The following is a 23291-nucleotide window of genomic DNA, read 5'->3' on the forward strand; positions in this document are numbered from 1 at the left end:
TTACTTATAATTTTTTTAATGTTTATTTATTTTTGAGAGAGAAAGACAGACAGAGCACCAGCGGGGGAGGGGCAAAGAGAGAGAGGGAGACAGAATTTGAAACAGGCTCCAGGCTCTAATCTGTCAGCACAGAGCCAGACACGGGCTTGAACCCATGAACCACGAGATCATGACCTGAGCCAAAGTCAGACGCTTAACTGACTGAGACACCCAGGTGCCCTTATTTACTTATTTACTTTTTTGTTGTAATTTGTGGTAACTCTTTATTTATACAGTTAATCTCAAACTTACAGAACAGTGGCAAGAACCGCACAAGAAGTTCCCAGAGACCCTTTGCCCAGATTCACGCTGCCCCTTTTCCTGCCCTCCCTCTCTCCCCCTCCCCCACCCCTCAGTCAGGTTCTTGGGAAGCATCTGGGGGTAGACTGCCAAGTACTTCCTTGCCCATATCTCAGGAACAAGGACACTCCGGTCAGTAACCACAGGACTGGCCTCCACTCAGTCCAGCGGGCCAGAGCCCCGCCCCCAGGCGCACCGGCAGAGACATATTTCTCCTATAATCTGCATACTTCTGTAGTCTCTCTGCCTTTGGGTCTCTTGGAGCCAGACTAATACCTAAAGGGATGTGTCACTGGGTTGGGGATTGTGTGGTGTTTTACAGTGTACCTCATGACGCGGAGACTTTTCTCGAGGTTGGTGGGTAACCTAGTTCCATGACCAACTTATCCTAACAGTCCTTGGGTGAGGTGGTGAGGATTTGAACAGCTGTTAAATGCTCTACCAGTGCCCACCAATTCTTTTAAAGTTTTTTATTTTTATTGTATTTATTTATTTGGAGAGAGAGACAGAGCATAAGAACGGAGGAGGGTCAGAAAGAGAGGGAGACAAGAGGGAGGGAGAATCCCAGGCAGGCTCCACACTGCCAGCACAGAGCCTGAAACGTGGCCTGAACCCGTAAACTGTGAGATCATGACCTGAGCCAAAGTCAAGAGCCGGTCGCTCAACCGACCGAGCCCCCCAGGTATCCCCAGTACCCACCAATTTTGCTGCTGCTTCTGAGATTCCCATTATCAATAGACTTTATTTATACAAAAAAGATAGTGAAACATGTACACCTTAATATATTTAGTAACCAAGAGATGCTACTGCATCCTGCCCAAGAGAAGACCCTGTGTGTACCACCACCAATTCCCTATGTGGAACTTGCCGCTGGGGAAAGACTGAGGGGCGCTGAGGGGCGCCCCAGCGATGGAGACCGCCCGCGACTACGCCGGAGCCCTCATCAGGCCCCTGACGTTTATGGGATCACAGACCAAGAAAGTCCTCCTAACGCCCCTTATGCACTCGGCTAGCCCTTTCCGAGTCTCCAACCATGACAGAAGCAGCCGGTGAGGGGTGATGGCCAACAGTCTGAAGGAGCGTCTCAGCAAGACCCTGGATGCCTTAGCCATCACCAGTGGACTGGTCACTTTGGTGCCGGAGGAAGACGGAACTGTGGTGGATACGGAAGAGTTCTTCCAGAGCTCAGGAGACAACACACATTTCATGGTCTTGGAGAAAGGGCAGAGGTGGACACCGGGTGGTAACCACGTCCCAGCCTGGCAGCAGCCAAAGAAATCAGGCATAGCAAGAGTCACCTTCGACTTGTACAAGCTGAATCCCAAGGATGTCATTGGCTGCCTCAACGTGAAGGCCACCATGTATGAGATGTATTCCGTGTCCTACCACATCCGGTGTATGGGAGTCAAGGCCCTGCTGAGGTAACAGACGTCAGGGCCAACGGGGTTCTAGAAACTGCGTGCTTCGAACTGCCGAGCCCCAGGAGGCCCCGACCTGCCTGGTACCTGCTAGCACCCACTAATTCACGCTGCCATACAGTCCTTTTATTCTTATACTTATATTAAATCAGAAAACAGAGTTGTGAGCCAAGATGTATATATATTTTTTTTCTTCAGAGACCATTAAATATTAAATGGAAACAAAAACTAAATAATAAATAGGAGGAGGAACCAAATTTTTTTTCACATTTTCACCATTTTTATTAATTTTGTCAGATGGTTTAGTGGGGGGTGGGAGTTGGGGGGGGTAGCCAGGAGCTGTTCCCCAACCCCCTGTGCACAGGTCAGGACAAGCTGGGGGCTCCTGGAAGGAGAGGGAAGACAAGCTGTCAGCCTAGCCCTCAGATTTGTGTGAGAGCCCCCAGGATGGGAGGACAGTGGGGGGGCTGGGTGTGCCCTTTGGCCCAGGGTAGGGAAGCTATAACAGGTTAAAGACCCACATCAGAAACAAGTTACAAAGTTAGAAATCTAGGGTAGGGGTCAGGAGCTCAAGGAAATACAAAATAAGGGATTGGATTGGGCCAAGATCAGTGAGGGGGAAGGGAAAGGAGGAAGGTCTCTCCCAGCTGTGGCTCAGTAGTAGCTACGGGTCTGACCCTCAGAGTGGAAGGACCAGCTGGGAGTGGGGTAGGGGGGTGGGGGACCAGCCCCCTCCCGTCCTTGCCCCCCATTACTCTACAAAGATCCTCGGTGGTGTTCACCTCCCCCCCATAGGCTGGTGGGGCTGCCCTATACATCAGGAGAGGCTCTGGAGGGCCCCAGGGCCCAGGCACCCTGTGAGGGGTGTGGGGGCTCCAGGGGGCCCGCTGTTTCTGGGGGAGGTGGGGGGCTGGGGGGCCAGGGTCTGAACGGCTACGGGGGTGGGCAGGAGGGGAGGAGGAGCTTGAAGAGGCAGGTGAGGGACCCCTGGCCCCCACAGCTAGCTTGACATAGAGGGGCTCAGGCCGGGTAGGGCATCGGGCAGGATGCTGGGGGGCTAAGTAGCCAAGGTGATCATGGAGAAAGCAAGAGGGAGGTGGTGGGTAGCTGAGCAGGAAGTCAGGGGACCTGTGGAGTGGTGGCGACTGGCCAAGCAGGCCATATGAGGCATTGAGCCTATCTGGGGGCATAGAGCAAAAGGGACTCCAGGACCGAGTGGGGCCAGAGTAGGGGAATCCCTCACCCGTCTCCATTTCATAGTACAGGTTCTCTCCCCTGTCAAGTGGTGCAGGGGGACCTAGGGGGCCCCTCCAGCCCGGGGCTGGGGAGCTGGGCTGGTAGGATGGGGAACCCAGGGAGTACAAGCCTGGTTTGGGAACCCCAAGGAAAGGTGGCAGGCACTCCTGGAGGGCTGAAGAGACTCCAAAGAATGAGGACTGAGGACTGATTCCAAACGAATAGGCAATATGGCAGCTGTTGCCAGCAGTTCCCAATGTGGAATCTGGGGACAGAACCAAGAGCTGAGGTTTTCCACTCAAAGTAGGGAATTACAGCTACGTTACTAGCAGCTCCCAACAAGGAGCTGACTGGAAAGCCAATCAGATCAGGAGCCCAGTGCAAAGAGAATGGGGCTCAGAGCTGAGAGGAACTTAGCCCAGCCCTCAGAAATGATGAGCAAAACAGAGAACTCAGAGGGTTCCTGGGCAACATGCCTGTGTTTCTCATCATCCTCAAACCATCAGAAGTTCACTTCAGGTCCCATTCCTGCCACTAAATCTGATAAATAACAAAAATCAACGGAATAGATTCAAAGATCTAACTGGCTTTATCCAACAGCTTGAACCAGGCATCACTGCATCGAGCAAGCAGAAAGAAGCTCTGAGGAGCTGTACAAAACGGAAGGCTTTTCTAGGCAGAAGGGGGGAGAAAAAAGGAAGTTTCTAGTAAAAAGTGGATTATTTCAGCAAGGTTACACTCTGTTGGGGGAAGGGCTGGGGTCTATCAGGCAGATGACCTCACTGGTGCTGACCAGGCAATTCCAGATTGACTGGTTAAAGGTTATATTCCTGGAAGAGACTGAAACTGCAATTAGGTTAGATATTAAGTCTCAGTTTGCTGACGTGAAGTTAGCACAAGTGACTCCATTTTGGGCCTGTTGTCTCCTTTTTCATTTAATGCTGATAATGGAGCATTGGGCTCATTTTCTCTGGGTTTGCTGCTCTATAGACTTCTCTGAGCCCCAGTTGTTCTTGACCTGAACAAACCCCAGCCTCTGGGCCTCCATCTTAAAGCTGGCTGACCTGTCCCTCCCGCCCCCGCCCTGTACCGCCTCCTGCCCTTGGCTCTCTCCAGGAGGCAACCAAGCTAATCAGGCTGATTATCACCCAGGTCCAATTCCACTTTCCCTGGATACAACACGCAGTAAATTTCCTTAGCTGCCTGGCTCCCTTGTGAGCCCTGCCTCTTGTCAGGCAGCCTGACTTAGGAAGGCGCCAGCTCCCTGACCTGCTGTATCATCACAGATGATGATCAGGCCTGCCCAACCTGGGAATGTAATCTAAAGGCTCTCTACAGAGTCATACCACCCCGAACAACAAAACACAACTGTCATGTCCTCCCAATCCAGTAAAATCCCTGGGGTTCTAAGTGCCAAGATCCTTACTGGTTTCCAAAAGCTAAACTATAATCTGCCTGTAAGAAGGCTGAGTTTTAGAGGGTGCCTTGGAAAATTATTTCCACCCATTTTGAGGGTGAGATAGTAGCATTGGTCTTAATTTATCATCAGGGAATGGCCTTCCAACTTCCAGCCTCATATCACACTTGCCCAACCCCCAGTGTCTTTGAATGACTGGAAGTGAGCTGGAAAGACCCAGAGAAGGACAAGGAGGTAGACCAGGATGCCGTGTTTATTCCCAAACCCAGGGCCCCTGGGATGAACAAAGAAGCTCTGCTGCCATTTGTTTTGTCTTGCTCTCTTCCAGAGAGGGAAAGGCTTAGCTATGGGAGGAAAGGAGAAATCCAAGATGTTTGAGAGGCCCTGGAATGCACAGTCTGAGGCAATTTCTTTGGCTCAAGAACATGGTGCTTTTCCAGGGTGTCTGTCTGACTCAGTCCATAGGGTATGCAACTCTTGATCTCAGGGTAATGAGTTTGAGCCCCATGGTGGAAATAGAATAAAAGAACAGAGAATCAAATTCTCTTTAAGAAGGAGAAGGAGAAGGAGAAGGAGAAGGAGAAGAAGAAGAAGAAGAAGAAGAAGAAGAAGAAGAAGAAGAAGAAGAAGAAGAAGAAGAAAAGGAAAAACAGTGCTTTCCATAGGGACTAGGAATTAAAAAAAAATCAATTGAATTCATTTGAAAAGCCAATTAGATATTGGCTTTATTCAATGATTCCTGAATGGGGTAGCATTCCATCTAGCAAATAAAAAGGTACTCCTATAAAATGGAAGCTTTTATAGGCAGAAGGGGTCAGAAAAAGGAAGTCTCTAACAATAAGTGGATTATTTCAGACATGGTCAACCCCCCTTCTTGATGAAAGAGCAGGGGTCTATGGGGCAGAACATGTCACTAATGCTGATCAGGGAATTCCAGGATGGCTGGTTAAAGGCCACAGTCCTGGGAGAGACTAACACTGCAAGGATGTTAAGTGTTAAGTCTTAGTTTGCTGACATGGGGTTAGCATGAGTGACTCCATTTGGGGCCTGTGGTTTCTTTTTTTCCTTTTTTTTTTTTTTTTACCAGACATAAGCATATGTGAAGCAATCATAGAACAAGTAAGGATTTAATTATGTCGTGTTGACACAAGCCCACATGGGGACCAGAGAAGGATGGCTTTGTGAAAATGAGTCTGGATTCAATTAAATTAAACAAGCATTAACAGCATCTTTGATGCACAAGGCACTGTGTTAGGCACTGTGGGAGTATAGAGGGGGAACAAAGCCACATCCTCAAATTGTGGAGACAGGTATGTAGGGAAAATTGTGAATGTGGCACAAGAAGTATACACAACAGTGTTAAGGAGTGCTATGGACTGCATCTGTGTCCCCCCAAAATTCATATATTGAAGACTTACCCCCCAGTGTCATGGTATTTGGAGTCAAGAGTCATAATGATGGAGTCCTGATCTGATTACATGTGGGCCCTTGTAAGAAGAAATACCAGAATGGTTCCTTTTTTGTGACTCACCCCTTCCCTGTGCCTGGTGTGTGTGTGTGCACATACAAAGGCAGTCATTTGAGCACACAGCAAGAAGTAGGCTGGTCTACAAGCCAAGAAGAGAACTCTCACAGGAACATGAACTTGGACCCCAGCCTTGGACTTCCACCCTATAGAATTCTGAGAAAATAAATGTCTACTGTTTAAGCCACCCAGGGTTGATATTTTGTTATGGCAGCCCAAGCTAAAACATGGAGACATAGATGAGAGAAACTGTAAAGTGTTCTATCACAGAGGACTTCCCGGAGGTGATGAAATTGGAGTTGCAGGATGAGTCAAGTTCTAAAGAAGAAGGTGTAAAAAGGGCATTGCAGGCTGAAGAAGCATCCGAAGGGAGAGGGTGGTATTGCAGCAGTCTATGCGGTGGGGGCATAGAGCTCTTAGAGCCTGGGGTGGAGAGGTAAGAGAGATGGAGCCAAGGGGGAAGACAGACCCCAGGTCTAGGAACCTTGAAGACACTAAGGAGCATAGATCTTGCTTTAATAAGAGCGCAGGGGCATCAGTGTTTTTGAACAGGTGAACAGTACTATTGGGAAAGAACCAGTGGCTGCATGGGATGCAGGGTTTGGCAGGAGGGCAGGCTAGAGGGAGAGCAGCCATGAGGCTGAGAAGCCAATGGACTGGGCCACAGGTGATGCCCATGAAGGCCCATAGGTCAGGGCAAGAGCAGAGACCAAGGGTAGTAGGAGAACATGGAACCCCATAACTGTGGGGGTGATGCAGGTGGCCAAAGTTGAGCCTGGAGGGGTGGTTCCCAAATTCTTCTTTGCCTTTCTTGGAGCTCCCACCAGACCCTCCTCTTCACGCTTTGTGTTTCTCCCTCCAACCTTCTTTTCTATATTTCTGCACCTTTGGATTTCTCTGTTTCTGCAAAATAACAGGGCTTTTCTTTCATCTTGCCCCCAGTCAAGCCCATAGCTTTTCTATGGTTGGAGGAGGAGAGGAAAAAGAACCTTAAGAGAGAAAGGATATGCAGGAAAGAATTGTGATGGAAGAAGCTGATGCACTAATAACTAATGTTTCCTTCCTCCCTTCCTTCTTCCTTCCTCCTTCCCTCCCTTCCTCCCTCACTTCCTTCTGAGAAATTTCTATGTGGCAGGCCTTGTTCCAAGCACCTTACATGAATTAACCCAGCTAATCCCCAGAGTGGCCCTACAGGGAGAGCACATAACTGACAGTCAAGAACACAGGCTTGACTGCCAGACTCCCCGGTTTGTAACTCTAGCTTCACATCCACTGGCTGCATGACCTTCGGTAAGTGACTGAATGTGTCTTTGCCTTGATTCCTTTATCTGTATGATGAGGATGGTGACAGTTCCCACTTCATAGACTTGTAAGGAATAAATGAGTGAAAATATACAATGCTGATTGGCACAAAGGGAGTGGTCAGTCAGGATTTTCATATAAGAGAACTGAAGTCCACAGAGAATTTACTTTCCCAAGTTCATCCAGGTAGTAAATAGATGGCCCAAGTTTTGGACCCAGACCAGCTATATGTCTAGTTATTGAATCCTGCCTTTCCATTGAGAGAGCAGGAAGAAGTTGAAGTGGACAAACTGAATGTGGGGTCTGCAGTTCTTTTAAATGGCCCCTCCCATGACCACTGATGTCTGGGCCTATGTGAAGTAGGAGGCAGTTTTGAAAAGGCAGATATTCAGATTCAACGTAGGTTATAAACTGAATTTTGGCTCCTCTCCACCCCAAGTTCGTATGTTGAAGCCTAATCTCCAGTGTGATGGTGTTAGTGGGTAGGGCCTCTTGGGAGGCAATTGGGTCATGAGGGTGGACCCCTCCTCAATGAGATTAGTGCCCCTTATAAAAGAGAACCCAGAGAGCCCTCTCACCCTTTCTGCCATGTGAGGACACAACGAGATGGCTGTCTGTGAATCAGAAAGCGGGCTCTTATCAGACACCAAATCTGTCACCACCTTGATATTGGACTTCCTGGCCTCTGCAGCTGTGAGAAATAAGTGTGTGTTGTTTGTAAGCCACCTAATATGGTATCCTGTAATGGCAGACTGAATGGACTAAGTTCAGTTTTAAGAGCTGGGGATTTTGATGGCCTTCCCATGGCAGAGGCCATGAGGGGACGGCGATGACCTGACCAGTGCCTGCAGATGCTCCAAGTGATCATGAGGGGGCAGCAGAGAGCCGAGGCTCCGTTTTAAGTTAGGATTTATATGGGGTAGCCTGTGGGGGGAGACATCTCCCAGAACAAAATGAATCCTGAGCTGCATGGCAGGAATAGTAATAAACCATTTTAAACATGTTTAAAATGACAGCAATAAGGGGGACTTTGGAAACAACCTAGTTGGCCCAAAAATAAATAAACATTAAAAAAATTTAAAGAGGCACCTGGGTGGCTCAGTCAGTTAAGCATTCCACTTCAGCTCAGGTCATGATCTCATGATTCAGGGTTTGAGCCCTGAGTCGGACTCTTTGCTGACAGCTTGGAGCCTGTTTCGGATTCTGTGTCTCCCTGGCTCTCACTCTGTCTCTCTTTCTGTCTGTCTCTCTCTCTCTCTCTCAAAAAAACAAAAACAAACAAACAAAAAACAAAAACAAAAACAAAAAACCAACCTATTTAGGGCATCTGAGTGACTCTGTCAGTTGGGTATCTGACTCCTGATTTCAGATCAGGTCATGATCCCAAGGTCATAAGATTGAGCTATGTTGGGCTCTGCACTGACAGCATAGAGCCTGCTTGGGATTCTTTCGCGCTTTCTCTCTCTCGCTCTCTCTCTCTCTCTCTCTCTGTCACTCTCCTCTCTCTCTCTGCCTCTCCCCTTCTCACACTCTCCTTCAAAATAAATAAATAAATAAATATTCAAAAAAGAAAAGGAAGAAACAATCTTGTCCCCACCAAAAGGCAATACTGAATCCAAATTGTCAAATATAACTTCCCAAATGTAACATAAAGAGTTGAATAGAAAGCTGGAAATAAAACCCAAGACTACCTCTGCAGATCTATGGAAAGAAACAAGCCCGTTTCCAGAAGGAGAACTCGGTTCTCTCCCAGTTGGAAGTCCCAGTATCGCGTGAGTGTGTGTGAAACATGCCTCATGGCTTCCTCAGTGACCAACAAATGATGCTGGGGAAGGTCAAGAACGGCACTCTTCCTGGATGCAGATTATCTTCTTTTTGGCTTAAAGCCAAACTCATCAGACCCCACATCTTGGAGGAGGGGAAGAGAGAGAGCCTGACAGGTGAGAAACAGGAACTAGTATAGCCTATCAGCTGAAGAAAGGATTAGGAACCATGAAAAATATAATGAATTTGCTCTTTTTGTTTTTAGTTATTAGAAATATATATTATTATACTAACAAAACATCAGAATCTATAGATATGTATTAGAACTTTAAAAAGATTCTACATAATACTTTTACATAACTTAATCCTACATATTCAAAGAAAATGCTCAATGTTTTAAAACATGTTTTTCACGAAGATGAAGGGCAGTAAATCTTACAAGAGCGTTTTCTATAATGTAAAGTTCAGTTCTGTGTTTAAGTGAGCAACCGCAAGCGGTTGATCCAGGTGCTGTCCTTGGTGCTGAAGCAAGGCAGGCGGGAGGAAGAACTTTCCTATATGAACAGAAGGGCCTCGCCTGAGATCATTACAAGGCCACATGAGTTTCTCCATGGTGTTTCTACTTGAGAGTTTCCCAGCATCGTGGTATCTCTCCTGTTCCTCCTTGGTGCAGGTTTTGTTTTTCATCAGGTTCCATGGAATGCTCTCAGTGGGGAAATGTTTCACCAGGCTTAGCCAAAGTGAGCTTTCCTCACTCCCAGCTCCATGTGAAATTGCCTTTGCCTTAAATTGATGTCATCATCACCTGAGGCCTCTGAATTTTGATCTGTAAACAGAGATAGAACCAGGTGAGGGCTAGGTTTATAAGGAACCTGGGATTTTGAAACATAAGAGTCTTGGGACTGAGGAAGTGCTCAGCTTAGAACTTACCCTATAAATCTAGATTCTAGTACAAACCAATTGTCTTCCCCACTCACCCCCAACTTATGTAGTTTTAAAGGTATCCTGGCTAGGGAGTTTATCTTTGCCTCAAGGCCTTCTCTAAGGAGTACAGTGCCTGAAGCCATTCACCCTTCTTCTGAAGTATGAATACTTACAGGGCATTTTGTCTGCCCTTGAACATCCACGCAGTTGAAATAAAGTTAAGGTGGCTATCAATGAGTCGTCCCCCTTGCCAAGTGACCAATCTTGGCGTCAATCATAGTGGGACATCCTGACATTATGTGCCTCCTGAGGTGATGCAGTAGCATTATCTATGATATATGCTTAACAAAAATGTCTAAGCTGGGTCTAATCAAGCCTCTGGGCTCAACAGCCAGTTTATAGGAAATACAAAGGATTGAGGGACAAGTTAAAGGGCACCACAAGGAAATAATCAGATACCTCCAAAGTGTGGGACATTACTTAAGACAATAATCCTATACTTTAAAAAAAAGCCAAAATATTTCAAAGGTAGGAATCAATTCTGGGTTTAAAAACCCAAGGCGACACAACAAAAGTCAGGGAGTGAAATTTTTTCACATTTGAAAAGCTAGTAATAAGAGATGTTCTTGGTTTATTGGAAAAACGGCCATTGTATTATACTGTGGAATTATCATCAACTTACTGGGAATGGGAATAATATTTGGGGGTATATACTGAAATGTTTAGGGATCAAATGTCTTAATGTTTGCAACTGACTTTAAAATGGTTCAGCAAAACTTGATGATATTGTATATTACACACACACACACACACACACACACTATGCCATGTAATGAAAATGTGGCCACATGTTAAACATTGTTGGTCTAGATGGGATATTTAGTGCACTGCTATTTTGACTTTTAGGTGGGTTTGAAAATTAAAGCAACTAAATAGACTAATAAGGTGGCCATCAAGGACATACTTAAAGTGAAAGGAAATCTCTGAGCCTGGAGCCTCAAGGATCGAGGGAAGGTAGATTTCACCCTGCTGCTTAGCTCCTTTCCCCCCACCTGCTGGCACCCCAAATTATGTTCATTTCCCAGCAATGTAGATCTAGATGGTCACCTGGACTAACAAGCCATAAACATGATTTTGCTTTCTTAAAGATCTCCCCATGAGGAGAGGATCTAGGGCCTCACGGTAGGGGGAGGTTAGCACTTCATCCATCCCTTTCTTACCTTTGTTTCAGAGTCTATGTGGTCCAAGGAGGGCTGGAAGTTATTATAAATGGTGTCCAAGTGGATGGAGTCCTCTTGATCTGGATGGAAGGAAGTCCCACAGAAGCACATAGTTAGGAAGACAAGCTCCTGTCTTTACCTCTAATCCGTCCACTGCAGGGTGAGCGGTGTATCCCCTCTGCCTAGGAAACTGAAAACTATTGCAAACATGACAGCCCATCTAAATTACCAGACCTCAGCAAATGGCTTTATTGGTTCTCAGAAGATTTGGAAAATCACATCTAAAAATTCAACAAAGAAAAACCACAAGCACTTGGCAAGCAGCTTCTTAAATATGTGAAAAGCCCATTAAGTTTTGGCCTTGGATTGTGGGAGGGGCATTTGATGGCTTTAGAATATTGATGTCCCAATTCATGGACATCCTTTGTTTAGGGTTTCTACAATGATTTTAAATAAAATTTTATCATTTTCCACTGGAAAGTCTTCAATATCTTTTTTTGGATATATTCCTAGGTACTGTATATGTTTGTTGCTATATAAGGAGTATTTTTTAAATTAAATGATCTGTTGCTGATGCATAGACATGCAATTGATCTTGTGTCTTGCAAATTGATAAATTCTATTACTTTTAGTAATTCTCTTGGGTTTTTTGTGTTAGACAACATAGAAATCTGAGCAAATGACAGACATTTTTCTTTTCGATCTTTAAACCCTTTTTCTCTTTTTCTTTTTTATTATACTGATTAGGACACTCAGGACAATAATTAATAGAACTGGTAATAGAGGGCATCTGTGACTTGCTTCTGGTTTAATGCAGAGGTTGGCAAACTATGGCTTGTGAATCTGAAACCTATTTTTATCTGACTCACAAGCTAGGAACTTTATATTTTTCTCTTTTTGAAGGGTCAAAAAAGTTTTATTGGATACAACCACATTTATCATTCATTAATGTCTTGTCTATGGCTGTTTTTATGCAATATCAGCATGATTGAATAGTTGTAATGGAGATCATTTGTTCACAAAGGTCAAAATATGCTATCTGGCCCTTTGTAGAAAAAGTTTGCCAACCCCTGGTTAAACAGAATGTTATTTCTTTATTAATTATTTATTTATTTAGGAAGATTTTATTTTTTTAAGTAATCCCAATGTGGGGCTCAAACTTACTCCCCCAGAATCAAGAGTCACATATTATACCAACTGAGCCAGCCAGGTGCCCCAAATGGAATGTCTTTTAATGTGATTTCCATGTGTTTGCCTGGATATCTTTACCAGGAAATGGAAGTTGTTTATGATGAGCAGAGGCTCCATTGGTTGAGCATTCAGACTCCTGATCTCGGCCCAGGTCATGATCCTAGGGTCATGGGATCAAGTCCTGTGTCAGGCTCTGCACGGATCGTGGAGTCTGCTTAACATATTCTCTCTCTCTGGGTGCCTGGCTGGTTCAGTTGGTTAAACATCCAACTTCAGCTCAGGTCATGATCTCATGATTCATGAGTTTGGGCTGACAACTAGCTCAGAGCCTGGACCCTGTCTTCGGATTCTGTGTCTCCTTCTCTCTCTGACCTTCCCCTACTTCTGCTGTCTCTCTTTCTCTCAAAAACAAATAAAAACATTTTTTAAAAATTAAAAAAAGATACTCTCTCTCTTCCCCTCTCTTCCTCCCCCCTGCACCTTTCCCCTGATTGTGCTCTCTCCCTCTCTAAAATAAATAAAATGAAAAAAAATTTAATTTCCAAAGATATAGGATTTTTAGTTTTGTTTTCCAGAAATATTTTTGTTATTCATTTCTAATTACATGCATTCTGGTTGGATAATATAGCCTAATTTAAATAACTTTTTTTGAAATTTGTTGAGACTTTTTATTGCTTTGTGTGATGATTCTTACAAATTTTCTGTACACTCTTGTAATGAATACCTACGCTCCAGTCACTGAATGCAATCTGTGGCAATTATATTAAGGTTATTCATTATTTTGTATGAAAGTCCTGTATCCTGGATGATTCTTTGTCTGCTTTATTAATCAACTACTAACAGAGATGTTTTAAAACTCCCCCATCATGTGGGGCGCCTGGGTGGCTCAGTTGGTTAAGCTTTTGACTTTGGCTCAGGTCATGATCTCATGGTTCATGAGTTCGAGCCCCTTGTTTGGCTCTGTGCTGACAGCTCAGAGCCTGGAACCTGCTTCAGATTCTGTGTATCCTCTCTCTCTCTCTCTGACCCTCCCCAACTCACCCTCTGTCTCCCTCTTTCTCTAAAAAATAAATAAACATTAAAAAATAAAATATAAATCCTCCATCATGTTGTTAGATTCATCCATTTTTCCTTATGGTTTTGTCAACTTTTGCCCTTTCTAGGGCACATGAGTTGTACTTGTAGTATCTTCCTAACAGAGTAAAACTATTTCCCAGTATATAATGATCATTTTTATCTTATTGTTTTAGAGCTTTTCAGCAGCAAATATAGCTACAGCATTAGTATTAGTATTTCTTCTTTTTTTCCTTTTCCATACTTTTGCCTTCATTCATTCTTTCCTTGCCTTTCATTCACTGGAAAGAGCTAGATCTTTTTTTAATCCTTCTTTTAGCTGGAGTGTTTAATCCACTTATATTTGTTGTTGCTGATATGGTAGATTATTTCCTCCCATCTTATTTTGTGCTTCCTATTTGTCATCCCTCTCCTTATCATCTGTTCCTCTTTTCTTATCTTTTTGTGGATTGGCTAAAATGTTTTCCCCACTCTATTTTTCCCTTCTATAGAATGTAAAGACTCAATTTCTCCATACTTAACCTGACAAAACCCATAGCTATTCATTTGGCTGATCTATAACTCACCTATCATGAGCTCGCCTACTCCTAGGTGCCTATCGGTGTCCATATAGACAGTTTTCAGGTTCTGGAGAAATCTATGATCATCAAGTAACCTGTGCCTCCCCAATGGTCTAGTTATGCTGCGCCCATGCTTATACCTCATTCAGGGCCTTGCAGGAGCAAGCGGTGGAAATAAGGGTACAGATGTGTAACCGAATGTTTTAGAGATGGAAATACTCTTCCCTTTGCTCTTTTAAGCCCTCCCTTATGCTTCCCATGTGTGTGTCCACACTTTGAGACATTTTGAGTCCACTGAGGATTTCTAGTACCTTCACAGATGTCAAAACCAATGTTTTGGAAGGTCCCAGGTTCTGGTCCTCCATCTTCTTCATGCCACTTGTACAACTGAGTCACTTTAGCCTTCTGCCTATTGACAGAAACACCCCCAGAGAGATTCCATTATAAGCAGAGGACAAGCATGCAGATTTGGGGACTGGCTATGTCCCTGCTTTCAGCCCGTCCCCCCACTGTCCACCCTGGAGATGAATGATTGAAGACAGAGGGACTAAAAAGGAGGAAGAGCTGGAGGCAGGTGGAAAATGTGGCAGCAGTGACTCACTTGTTCACCTCTTTCTTGGAACGGAACATGAACAGCACAAGAACAGCAATGGCGATGAGCACCACGGCGAAGGCTGCCCCCACAAGCCCAAACACCAGGCTTTTCTTGGTGCTGAACTCACAGGTTTCCCCACTGTACCACTCAGTGTCTGTGGTCAGGCAGCTGAGATGGACAGAGGGGGCAAGTGGGGAGAGGGGGCATCCTGAGTCAGGGCCAACCAGCACTGGCGGCCTCCCTACCTCAGAGCTGGCCCTGACCCCATGGGTGAACGAGGAGCCCTGAGGGGATGGACAGAAGCAAAGTCCACCTTCCCACAGCGTGGAAGCCCGATGCTCCGTCCAACACTTTTAGGTTTCGCAGCCCAGGATCTAGAACAGTTAGCCTGACTCTGGCGCTGCCCTGGGCTGCACCCAGGAACGTGAGACCCCAACATCAACCTTCTATCCACACACTAAGCATCATGTTTTCAGTCTCCTTCTTCATCAGGAAAAGCAACTCGCCCTCCTGGATCCCCAGCACACACTCTGCCCCTCAAGCTCCCTCTCTTCCCTGGAGATATCCTTTTTCCTCTCCTCCTCACACCGGCTTGCAAAATCCTCTTTAAGGGAATCTTCCCAGGACATCTTCTCAGGCCTTTGCATATGTGTGACTCCTTCCTCCTGGTCTCTCTTTGGGTTAGTTTCTGTAGGCAATGCCTTTCTTTGCTCATGTACTCCTGTGAGTCATCGTTTAAGGGCTTTCCACCTTCCCCATGTGGGTGTGTCCCCTTATTTCATCAGCAGGATCTCCCCCTGGAAGCCAGGCTCTGTCTCCCCCATCTGACTGTGGGTTTCCCAGGGCTAAGGTTTTCCTTCTGCTTCTTCAGAGCTTGTCACAGTCCTGGCATAAACCCCAGGGAAAGGGAGCTACTGAGGCTCATTCTAGACCTGGCCTTGAGGCCACTGTGGCTGGCTGCATCCAAGAGAGGCCAGGACCCACTCCATGACCTTGGCCTTTAGGCAGAGCCTTGAAGGGTGGAGTCCCCAGGGAAAAAGGACAGCTAGGCTAGGGTAGGGTGGTGGGACACTCACTAACACCGAGGGCCGCTCCGTTCTAGCTGGCACTTCCCAAAGTGGCAGTTCATGGAATTGTTGAAGCCTGGCATGCAGCGAGTGATGCAGTTTGGTTTCTGATTCTTGTATTCCACGAAGAAGTATTCAGCATATTCTTTCCCAACCTTCTCCTGGCATTCCTCTGTGGGGCATGGAGGAGTTACAGTGACCAGGCATCCAGGCACACTGTCTGCCTTCCCTGCCCTCCCTGGAGCTCACCCCCCGCCATCACTTACTTTCGGGATCATATTGGGTAATTGTGATATTTTGCACCTTGGTGGAGGTCGTGTTGTAACACAGTGTGCCTGTGAAAGGAGACACATAGAGCCCCTTACAACAAACTTGCTTAGTAGGGAGGGGGGGAGTGGGGCTGTGATAGGGGTGGTGGGAAACCCATCCCTGCAGATTGGGAATGCCAACCTCCTGCCCAGCTCTCCAGAACAATGACCGTCCAAGTTCCTTGTGCCTTCCCCGTGTCCTTCTCCCACACACACCTTTGCCAAGATTCTCACATCCCTCATTACATTCAGAAGAATCTGCTATACATAATAAGCCACACTTACTCTCATTTTCCCACAGGCTGGTGCCCACAGGATTTAGCCTGCATATACACCTGCCTTTTTCCCTTCCCACATCCACAGCTGACAAAGCTTAAGGATTCCTTGAAGACCCCCACATGCCCCCCCACCCAGAAGCCTAGGAATTTACTTGTGCAGATATTGTTTGTGCTTATATGCTGTTTTGTTACATTCTTGATTATTTCTGTCACCTGCTGGGTGACCTTATCCAAAGCTCCCATGTATTCTGGGGTGAACTTGGCCTTCAGAATGACTTCATGTTCCACCACCACGCTGCCAGCACTGAGGAGAGAAAAAGATGTCTATGAGCATCCTCCTGGGTCATAATAGGTGCTTACTTCTCCACTTCCTTTCCCATGCCCTCTTTGCCCCCATGGGAAGGCAGAGCTCAGGGAGGATGGTTGAAATGATGACACAGCATTCTCTGGGTGAAGGCTCATTCCAGGCACCGTGCTAGGCACCTCCCCATAGGACTCATACCACAACTTGTACTTAAGAGAACTGTCTCAAAAGTTAGGCTCTGGGCTGCCCTGTGGGAAAGCTTATGGGGAAAGATGGATAGAGGAATGGGACCGTGGAAGATCAAGGTATCATGAAATGCATTCCAGCAGTAGACTGGGTAGCTACTGGCAAGGAGTCCTTAAGAAGTAAGAGGTCACACAGGGACTCTTACAGGATTCATGAGTTGCTGGGTGGAGGGCTGCAGAAGGTCTGTAGCCTCTTAAGAGAATGCAAAGATTTGAAAGTTCATATGTTCATATTTTCTACTCAGGTACACTTCTGTCAATTCTCGAATGAATCTCTGACGCCTAAAAGGTTAAAATTCTAGCCAAAAGTCTCTTTCTATTCTTTGCTTAGGAGCTAAGAGATGCCAGGGGCAAAACTACTGAGAGAGTGTGGTTTCAGACATGCTCACAGGTTCCATGTGAGTCCATTCCTCTTCCCTAACTCTGAATCCCCAGATCAGTCCATCTTTTGTGTGTGCAAAACAGAATCAGAAATGCCTGGAGGTCAAAAAGCTCTTACTCTAGAATATGCATTACTTCTGTCTCACGTGGGTTAGGGATTATTTGCACTCCAGGAACGAGTACTTTCTGGGTTTAAAAACACAGCAACAAGTCCAGCCTTCCCATGCCCACAATTCGGGGTTCTTAAATACTGGAAGCCAAAAGCACTCTTTTTCCATTGTTTTTCTTTACTGCTATATTCAGAGGCTTAAACACAAATAGAAGATGGAGGCAGGGGTGATACTCCTGAACAACATAAAGAATAATATAGAATAATAGAGTTATATGATATAATAATTAAACTTATATAGAATTGTGAGATTAGGATGACCCATAAAATAACAAGTTAGAGGGAAGAAGGGGATCTTCTAGCTCAATGGCGTCTTTCACAATAAGGAAATGATGATCTCAAGAAACCCACATGGTGGTGGCCTCAGGCATCTCCCAGGTCCCATCACTGTCCTCAGTCCCTATTCTGGAAGTTCTCATGGAGAAACATGGCTTTATCAAGGCCTTGCAGGTGTAGTGGAGTTAGGAGGTGCAGGACAAAAACCTGGCACTGGCCCTGAGTAACAGGGTAATCTTCGACCAGCCAGTTGGCACTATGGGGCCTCAGTTCCCTCATCTGTAACCTGAGGGTCCCACCGGAAAGATGGTTCCCAGGACTCTTCTTTCCAAGATTCTAAGGTGAATGATTCTCCCTTGTATCTTCCCACTACCAGACCTCTCTGGAGCCTTCAGAGCCCAGCTGTCTCCTCATATCTGGCCCAAGGAGGTAGAGTAGAAAACCCAAGGTACCTCCAGGGTTTCAAAAAGTTGCAGTTGATAACGGGGCGAGAATTGTGTGAGGTGAGTGGGAATGAACAGTGCACAGCTGTGGACAAGGCCGCCTGTTCCCTGTGGTTTCCTCTCAAGCTTCATCTCTGAAGACAAATGGGGTGTTCATCACACAAGTAACCTCCAAGTGTTCTTGTGTGTCAGTGTCTCCAGCACAAGAGGACTTCTGTTGGAGTCTTGGTTCTACGTCTCCATAAATGATCCCTCAGGCAACTCACTGCCTCTCTCTAGGCCTCAGTTTATTCATATGTGCAATGGGAAGAGTTCTGCTGGCCTCACTCACGGGGTGATTATGAGCTTCCAAATTGGAAAATACGTGTGAAACTATAATTGTTGGAGAATGTTATGGGCTAAATTGTGTTCCCCCCAAATTCATGTGTTGAAGCCCTAACCCCAGCACCTCAGAACGCATCTGTATTTGGAAGCAAGGCGTTTACAAATGTGATTAAGTTAAAATAAGGTCAATTCTTGACTTCAACTCAGGTCATGTTCTCGCAGTCTATGAATTTGAGCCCCACATAAGACTCTACACTGATAGCACAGAGCCTGCTTGAAATTCTCTCTCTCCCTCTCTCTCTGCACCTCCTCTACTTGTTCTCTCTAAATAAATAAATAAATAAATAAATAAATAAACATTAGAATATATTTTTTAAAAGGAAGAAGAAATTTGGGGGGGGTGCCTGGCTGGCTCACTTGGAAAGAGGGTGTGACTCTTGATCTTGGCATCATGAGTTTGAGCTCCATGTTGAGCCTAGAGATTGCTAAATAAATAAATAAAATAAAATTTTTTAAGAAGAGGAAATTCGGTGACACAAAGACACAACAGGGGTGTGCATGAACAGAGGAAAACTGGGTGAGGGCCCAGAAAGAAGGTGGTTGTCTGCAAGCCAAAGAGAGACTCAGAAGAAATCAAACCTACTGAACTCTTGATCTTGGACTTCCAGCCTCCAGAACTGTGAGAAGTCAATTTCTGGGGTATTTTGTTATGACAGCCCTAGCAAACTAATACAAGAGGCATCGTTACAGTTGTCTTTATAATAATTATGACCATTGCTTCCACTCAAGACTTTCTTTCCAGGAGTCCCAGATACTCACGACAGCCTTGTGATGTTGACTCCTTGATACTCAGGGATTCCATCATAAGCAGTTTTCATCTGAAAGGCAAAGAGGTCACGGAGTCATCCCAGAGGCCCCAACTTGGAGCCTGCCAGGTCTTTCCAGGGAATCTCAGGAGGGCAGAGGATGGACCTGTTGCATCCTGCATTCCCCATCAGAAGTGGCAGTGGCACATGGCCCAGATGGAGCAGTGCTTTCTCAGACACCAGCCCCAGACACTACCCTGGGGGCCCCAGTAGCCCTTAAATGGAACCTTGCTTTGCCTTTCCTCACTCTCTCTGGCAAGCCCTGAGGAAAGGAAGAGCTGGGAAACACACACCCCTAACATGAGAACAGCCCTCAACTGGTTTCTTCGCTTCTAGAGACTCCTCCTTGGGGACAGCTGAGAGGCCCACAGGGATTTGCTCTCCCAGGCTCACCTCCTTTGTGAATGTGTCATTGAAGTTTTGGAATGCTACAGAAGTCCGGTCTTCTAGTTCTTTGGTGAACTCCATATTGGTCACTGTCACGGTCATTTCTACCTGGGCGGAGACAGTCTCCGGCGGAGGTGCTGAGGGGGTCAGACAGCAGCACCATTTACTGAGGACAGAGCCTCCCCGAGTTCCTTCCCAAAGAGACTCACACCTCCAGCAATTCTGCCCTGAACCGCCACCCTGACCACCATTCAGGTCTCACTGTGTCCCTGGAGGGTGGAGTGGGAGGGCACATTGCACTTCTCATGGCTTTGGGATGAAGCCCAGGGTAATTCAGGTCTTACATTTTCTTAGAGAATTCCACACATTTGTTTTGTATTCTGCTTCATCACACACTCATTTATTTTAAGTGTACTTTAGGATAGAATTCTGTGCCAAATTTGATTTTTGTTCCAAACTGTACCTTCTTACTTTATTCATTTTTTTTTAAAGTTTAATTTTCTCATTACTGAGTAAAATGGTTGCCCCTGGAAGGAGCCACATTCCTGTGCATGCAGAGGGGCAGGAATGGGGGCCCAGTGTGGAGGCTAGGCCCAGAGTTGGGGACAGCAGGGCCCTGCGCTCTTACTCACCTATCTCAATGCTGGGGACCACGTCCTCACACTTTGGCCCCTGGTAGAGGTCCGTGCACACACACTTGATCCCATCCCAGTAGCCTCCATTCTGGCAGAGCACGATCTCTTGCTCGCACTGGTCTCCTTGGGAGCCTGTGGGGCAAATACAGACTTGCTCACTCAAGTCCCCTCCCTTTAAGCAGAACAGTGAAAGGGACAAGACCCCGTTTACCCAGACACACTTGTAAAACCCTTCACAGTTTGCAACACATTTTCACAGACACATCTAATTTGATATTCTTATGGGACCCTGGGGTGAGCAGGACAGTTAGTGTCATCCCCACTGTACAGATGGGACAAGTGAGCTGGAGAGATGCTAAAAGACCTGCCCAAGGGTCCATTTGGAGGCCAGACTTGGCCTGGTCTCGGAGTATTTCAGCATTATTTACTTTAGCACCAAAGAGCAAAGAACCCGGTGTTGTCATGGGGTGAGGGACAATACACTCAAGGCTGAGGAAGAGAAAAGAGGAAGTAGGAACTAAGAAACCCAGAGGAACTTAACCCATCTAGGTTCCAGCAAGTCTGGGAATGAGTATGTCATTGTCTCTTCAACACCTGCTTCAAAAGAGCTCATACTGGAAATTGTTGCCATTATGATTATTCATGATCCCTTTTTATTTTCTGAGATGTATAATTTGAGGGAAGAGTGTAGACTTCATTTAAATAGAGAGGAGGTGGTGACAGACAACTCCCAATATCTACCAACCTGGAAAAGTGAGAGCTCTGTTCTCTTTGGCTTTTCTTGAAAAAAACTGTACTTGCATAGACTAGTATTCCAGGTGTGCTATGTGCAGGAAGGCACATGAGGTATGTGCCTACTCTATGAAGACCTGCCCCACCTCTGCCTCCTGGTCTACTTCCCACCTCCCACCGACTGATTCAGGGTGCGTGGGCCACACCCATGGCCATGACAGCACCCAGCCTCTGGTTACAGGCCTTCGGTCCACGATATTCAGGAAGAATGGAAGAGTTGAGTCAAGAGTGGGATCCTGGGCAAAGTAGAGATCCATAAATCCTAAATCTCTCCTCTCTCTCTCTCTCTCTCTCTCTCTCTCCCTCTCTCTCTTTCTCCCTCTGTATCATGTGTGTTACTGAAGATGTCCAGATCTATCCAAGTGCTGAGCACAAAAGCAGTTACTGGGGTGTGTCACCTGTTGCCTCAGAGTCCACAGGGAAGCCAACCTCCAGGGAAAGGAGAAGGATGAAGGGAGACTATCTGCCTTCAGAAAGGTGATGAATACCAGCTGTGGGCCCGATGGTCATGCAGTCACTACAGGACACCTGTGGGACTTCTTGGAGATGCAGGGTCCAGACCTTCTTTCTGAAGATTCTCAGCACCCCTCTCTGAGAACCAGAGAGCTCAACAAGACAGTGCCACATTGGAGAGAAACCAAAGAACAAAGCCACAAAAAAACCAAAGCCAGGCAAAGAACTCGCCAGAGGAAGAATTCACAAAGTGCTGAGAAAATGCAGTAGCCAACCGCTGGCTGGACAGCTGCCCTTTATTTTCCTCAGTTCAAGACGGGATTGGGCAGCACTCTAGGCAGACACACACCATATGTCTCTGGGCATATCTAGAGTTCATCTAAACCAGGAAATGTCCTCCAGTGTTTAAACTCATATATTTTTCTCAATATATGTCAAAAATCCTCTCTCACTCTGATAATAAATCTCACAGTATAACAGCATATTGTATAATATATATTGTATATTACATATTATATAATGACAGTTTATTATAACAGGAGGCACGGAGTGGGGCAAGTCTCATCCTACTCCAGAATGAAGAAAACTGAGTGGAAGCTTTAGAGACAGACAACAGACAGGGAGGCATAAGGATGTGAGAACATTTGAGTTCAGAGCTGATAAAAGTGAACCCTCTTTGGCTTCTGTGGTGGATGCTCAGAGAATAAGAAAAAAAACAAGTAAGTGAATGATGGCAGAGAAATAGTTGCCAAAGGCATATGTGAATACTATTGGCAACGCCCTCGTCCCAAAACAAACCAAAAAACCTTTGGACTTAAGCATAAGCAAAATCAATGAGAAAAAAACACTAAAAACACATGAAATCCAAATGAAAAATATGAAGTTCATGAGATTATAGAACATAAAGTGCAGTGGGACAGAGGCTTCCAGAATACAAAGGGAAGGAATGGGGTGTACAGACGCTGTGCTGGGGGTTGAAGGTGTCCAGGCAGAGAGGTAGAGTGTGTTGTATGAAAGAGGAGACCTCACTCAAGAAACAGAGGGCAGGACAGAGAAGTGAGAGACAGGGTGACAGCACTGAGGACATGTGATCTCATGGGAAACCAGTAGGAGCAAAAGTAGAGTATGAGGGGTAAAACTTTAAGAAGAAAATCACCCATGGGTCCAGATTGAAAAGAAATACAAGCTTCAAATGGCAAAATCAAGAAATTGCTTACATGATGTGGTCGCTGGAGCTGTAGGTGTTGAGGCAGGAGTGATCTTTGTAACAGTGGTCGAGCTGGTGGAGACAATTGGGACTGTGGAATAAGTACTGCCCTGTGTGCTGGGTGTTGCATTAGAAGCCAAGGTGGACAGAGTAGTGGCGCTGCCAGGGGACATTGCAGAGGAAATGACTTCTGTAGAAGTAGGCGCTGTGGCAGCACTGTCAGGGGACGTTGGAGAGGAGACATCCTGTGCAGAAGTAGGCGTTGTGGCGGCACTGCCAGGGGTAAGAGTTGAGGCAGAACTGCCAGGGGTAAGAGTTGAGGAGGCACTGCCAGGGGTAAGAGTTGAGGCGGTACTGCCAGGGGTAAGAGTTGAGGCAGAACTGCCAGGGGTAAGAGTTGAGGCGGTACTGCCAGGGGTAAGAGTTGAGGCAGAACTGCCAGGGGTAAGAGTTGAGGTGGCACTGCCAGGGGTAAGAGTTGTGGTGGCACTGCCAGGGGTAAGAGTTGACGTGGCACTGCCAGGGGTAAGAGTTGAGGAGGCACTGGCAGGGGTAAGAGTTGAGGTGGCACTGCCAGGGGTAAGAGTTGTG

The 23291-nt window shown here is 46.1% G+C and overlaps 2 protein-coding genes across 2 annotated transcripts; one reads left to right on the plus strand and one right to left on the minus strand.

The window, feature by feature from the left end:
• The first annotated feature begins 1131 nt into the window (after window positions 1-1131).
• LOC115300399 (cell death activator CIDE-A-like) lies at window positions 1132-1949 on the plus strand. Its single transcript, XM_029950102.1, is given in 1 exon segment — window positions 1132-1949. A coding segment is annotated over 1 exon segment (516 nt). The 5' UTR covers window positions 1132-1248; the 3' UTR covers window positions 1765-1949.
• A 7352-nt stretch (window positions 1950-9301) lies between these two features.
• On the minus strand, window positions 9302-22873 carry MUC17 (mucin 17, cell surface associated). Its single transcript, XM_029945733.1, has 11 exons — window positions 22711-22873; window positions 20246-20380; window positions 19620-19750; window positions 19180-19238; window positions 16371-16522; window positions 15899-15967; window positions 15642-15804; window positions 14572-14733; window positions 14282-14379; window positions 11146-11225; window positions 9302-9827 (listed from the first exon to the last, which is right to left on the minus strand). Exons 1-11 carry the CDS (start codon window positions 22871-22873, stop codon window positions 9786-9788), a joined length of 1254 nt encoding a protein of 417 aa, XP_029801593.1. The 3' UTR covers window positions 9302-9785.
• Window positions 22874-23291: the final 418 nt, after the last annotated feature.

The sequence above is a fragment of the Suricata suricatta genome, chromosome 8 (assembly GCF_006229205.1).
Source record: "Suricata suricatta isolate VVHF042 chromosome 8, meerkat_22Aug2017_6uvM2_HiC, whole genome shotgun sequence".
In the NCBI taxonomy this organism is placed as follows: Eukaryota; Metazoa; Chordata; class Mammalia; order Carnivora; family Herpestidae; genus Suricata; species Suricata suricatta.

Excerpts from the sequence above, each read along its gene's own strand:
- MUC17 (XM_029945733.1), bottom strand. The coding sequence starts at position 22,873 with ATGTCCCCTGGCAGCGCCACTACTCTGTCCACCTTGGCTTCTAATGCA. Across the intron at positions 19,239-19,619 it reads ATGACACATTCACAAAGGAG|ATGAAAACTGCTTATGATGG; the intron begins GTGAGCCTGGGA and ends TTTGCCTTTCAG. Across the intron at positions 15,968-16,370 it reads CACAAACAATATCTGCACAA|GCACACTGTGTTACAACACG; the intron begins GTAAATTCCTAG and ends CTCCTTTCACAG.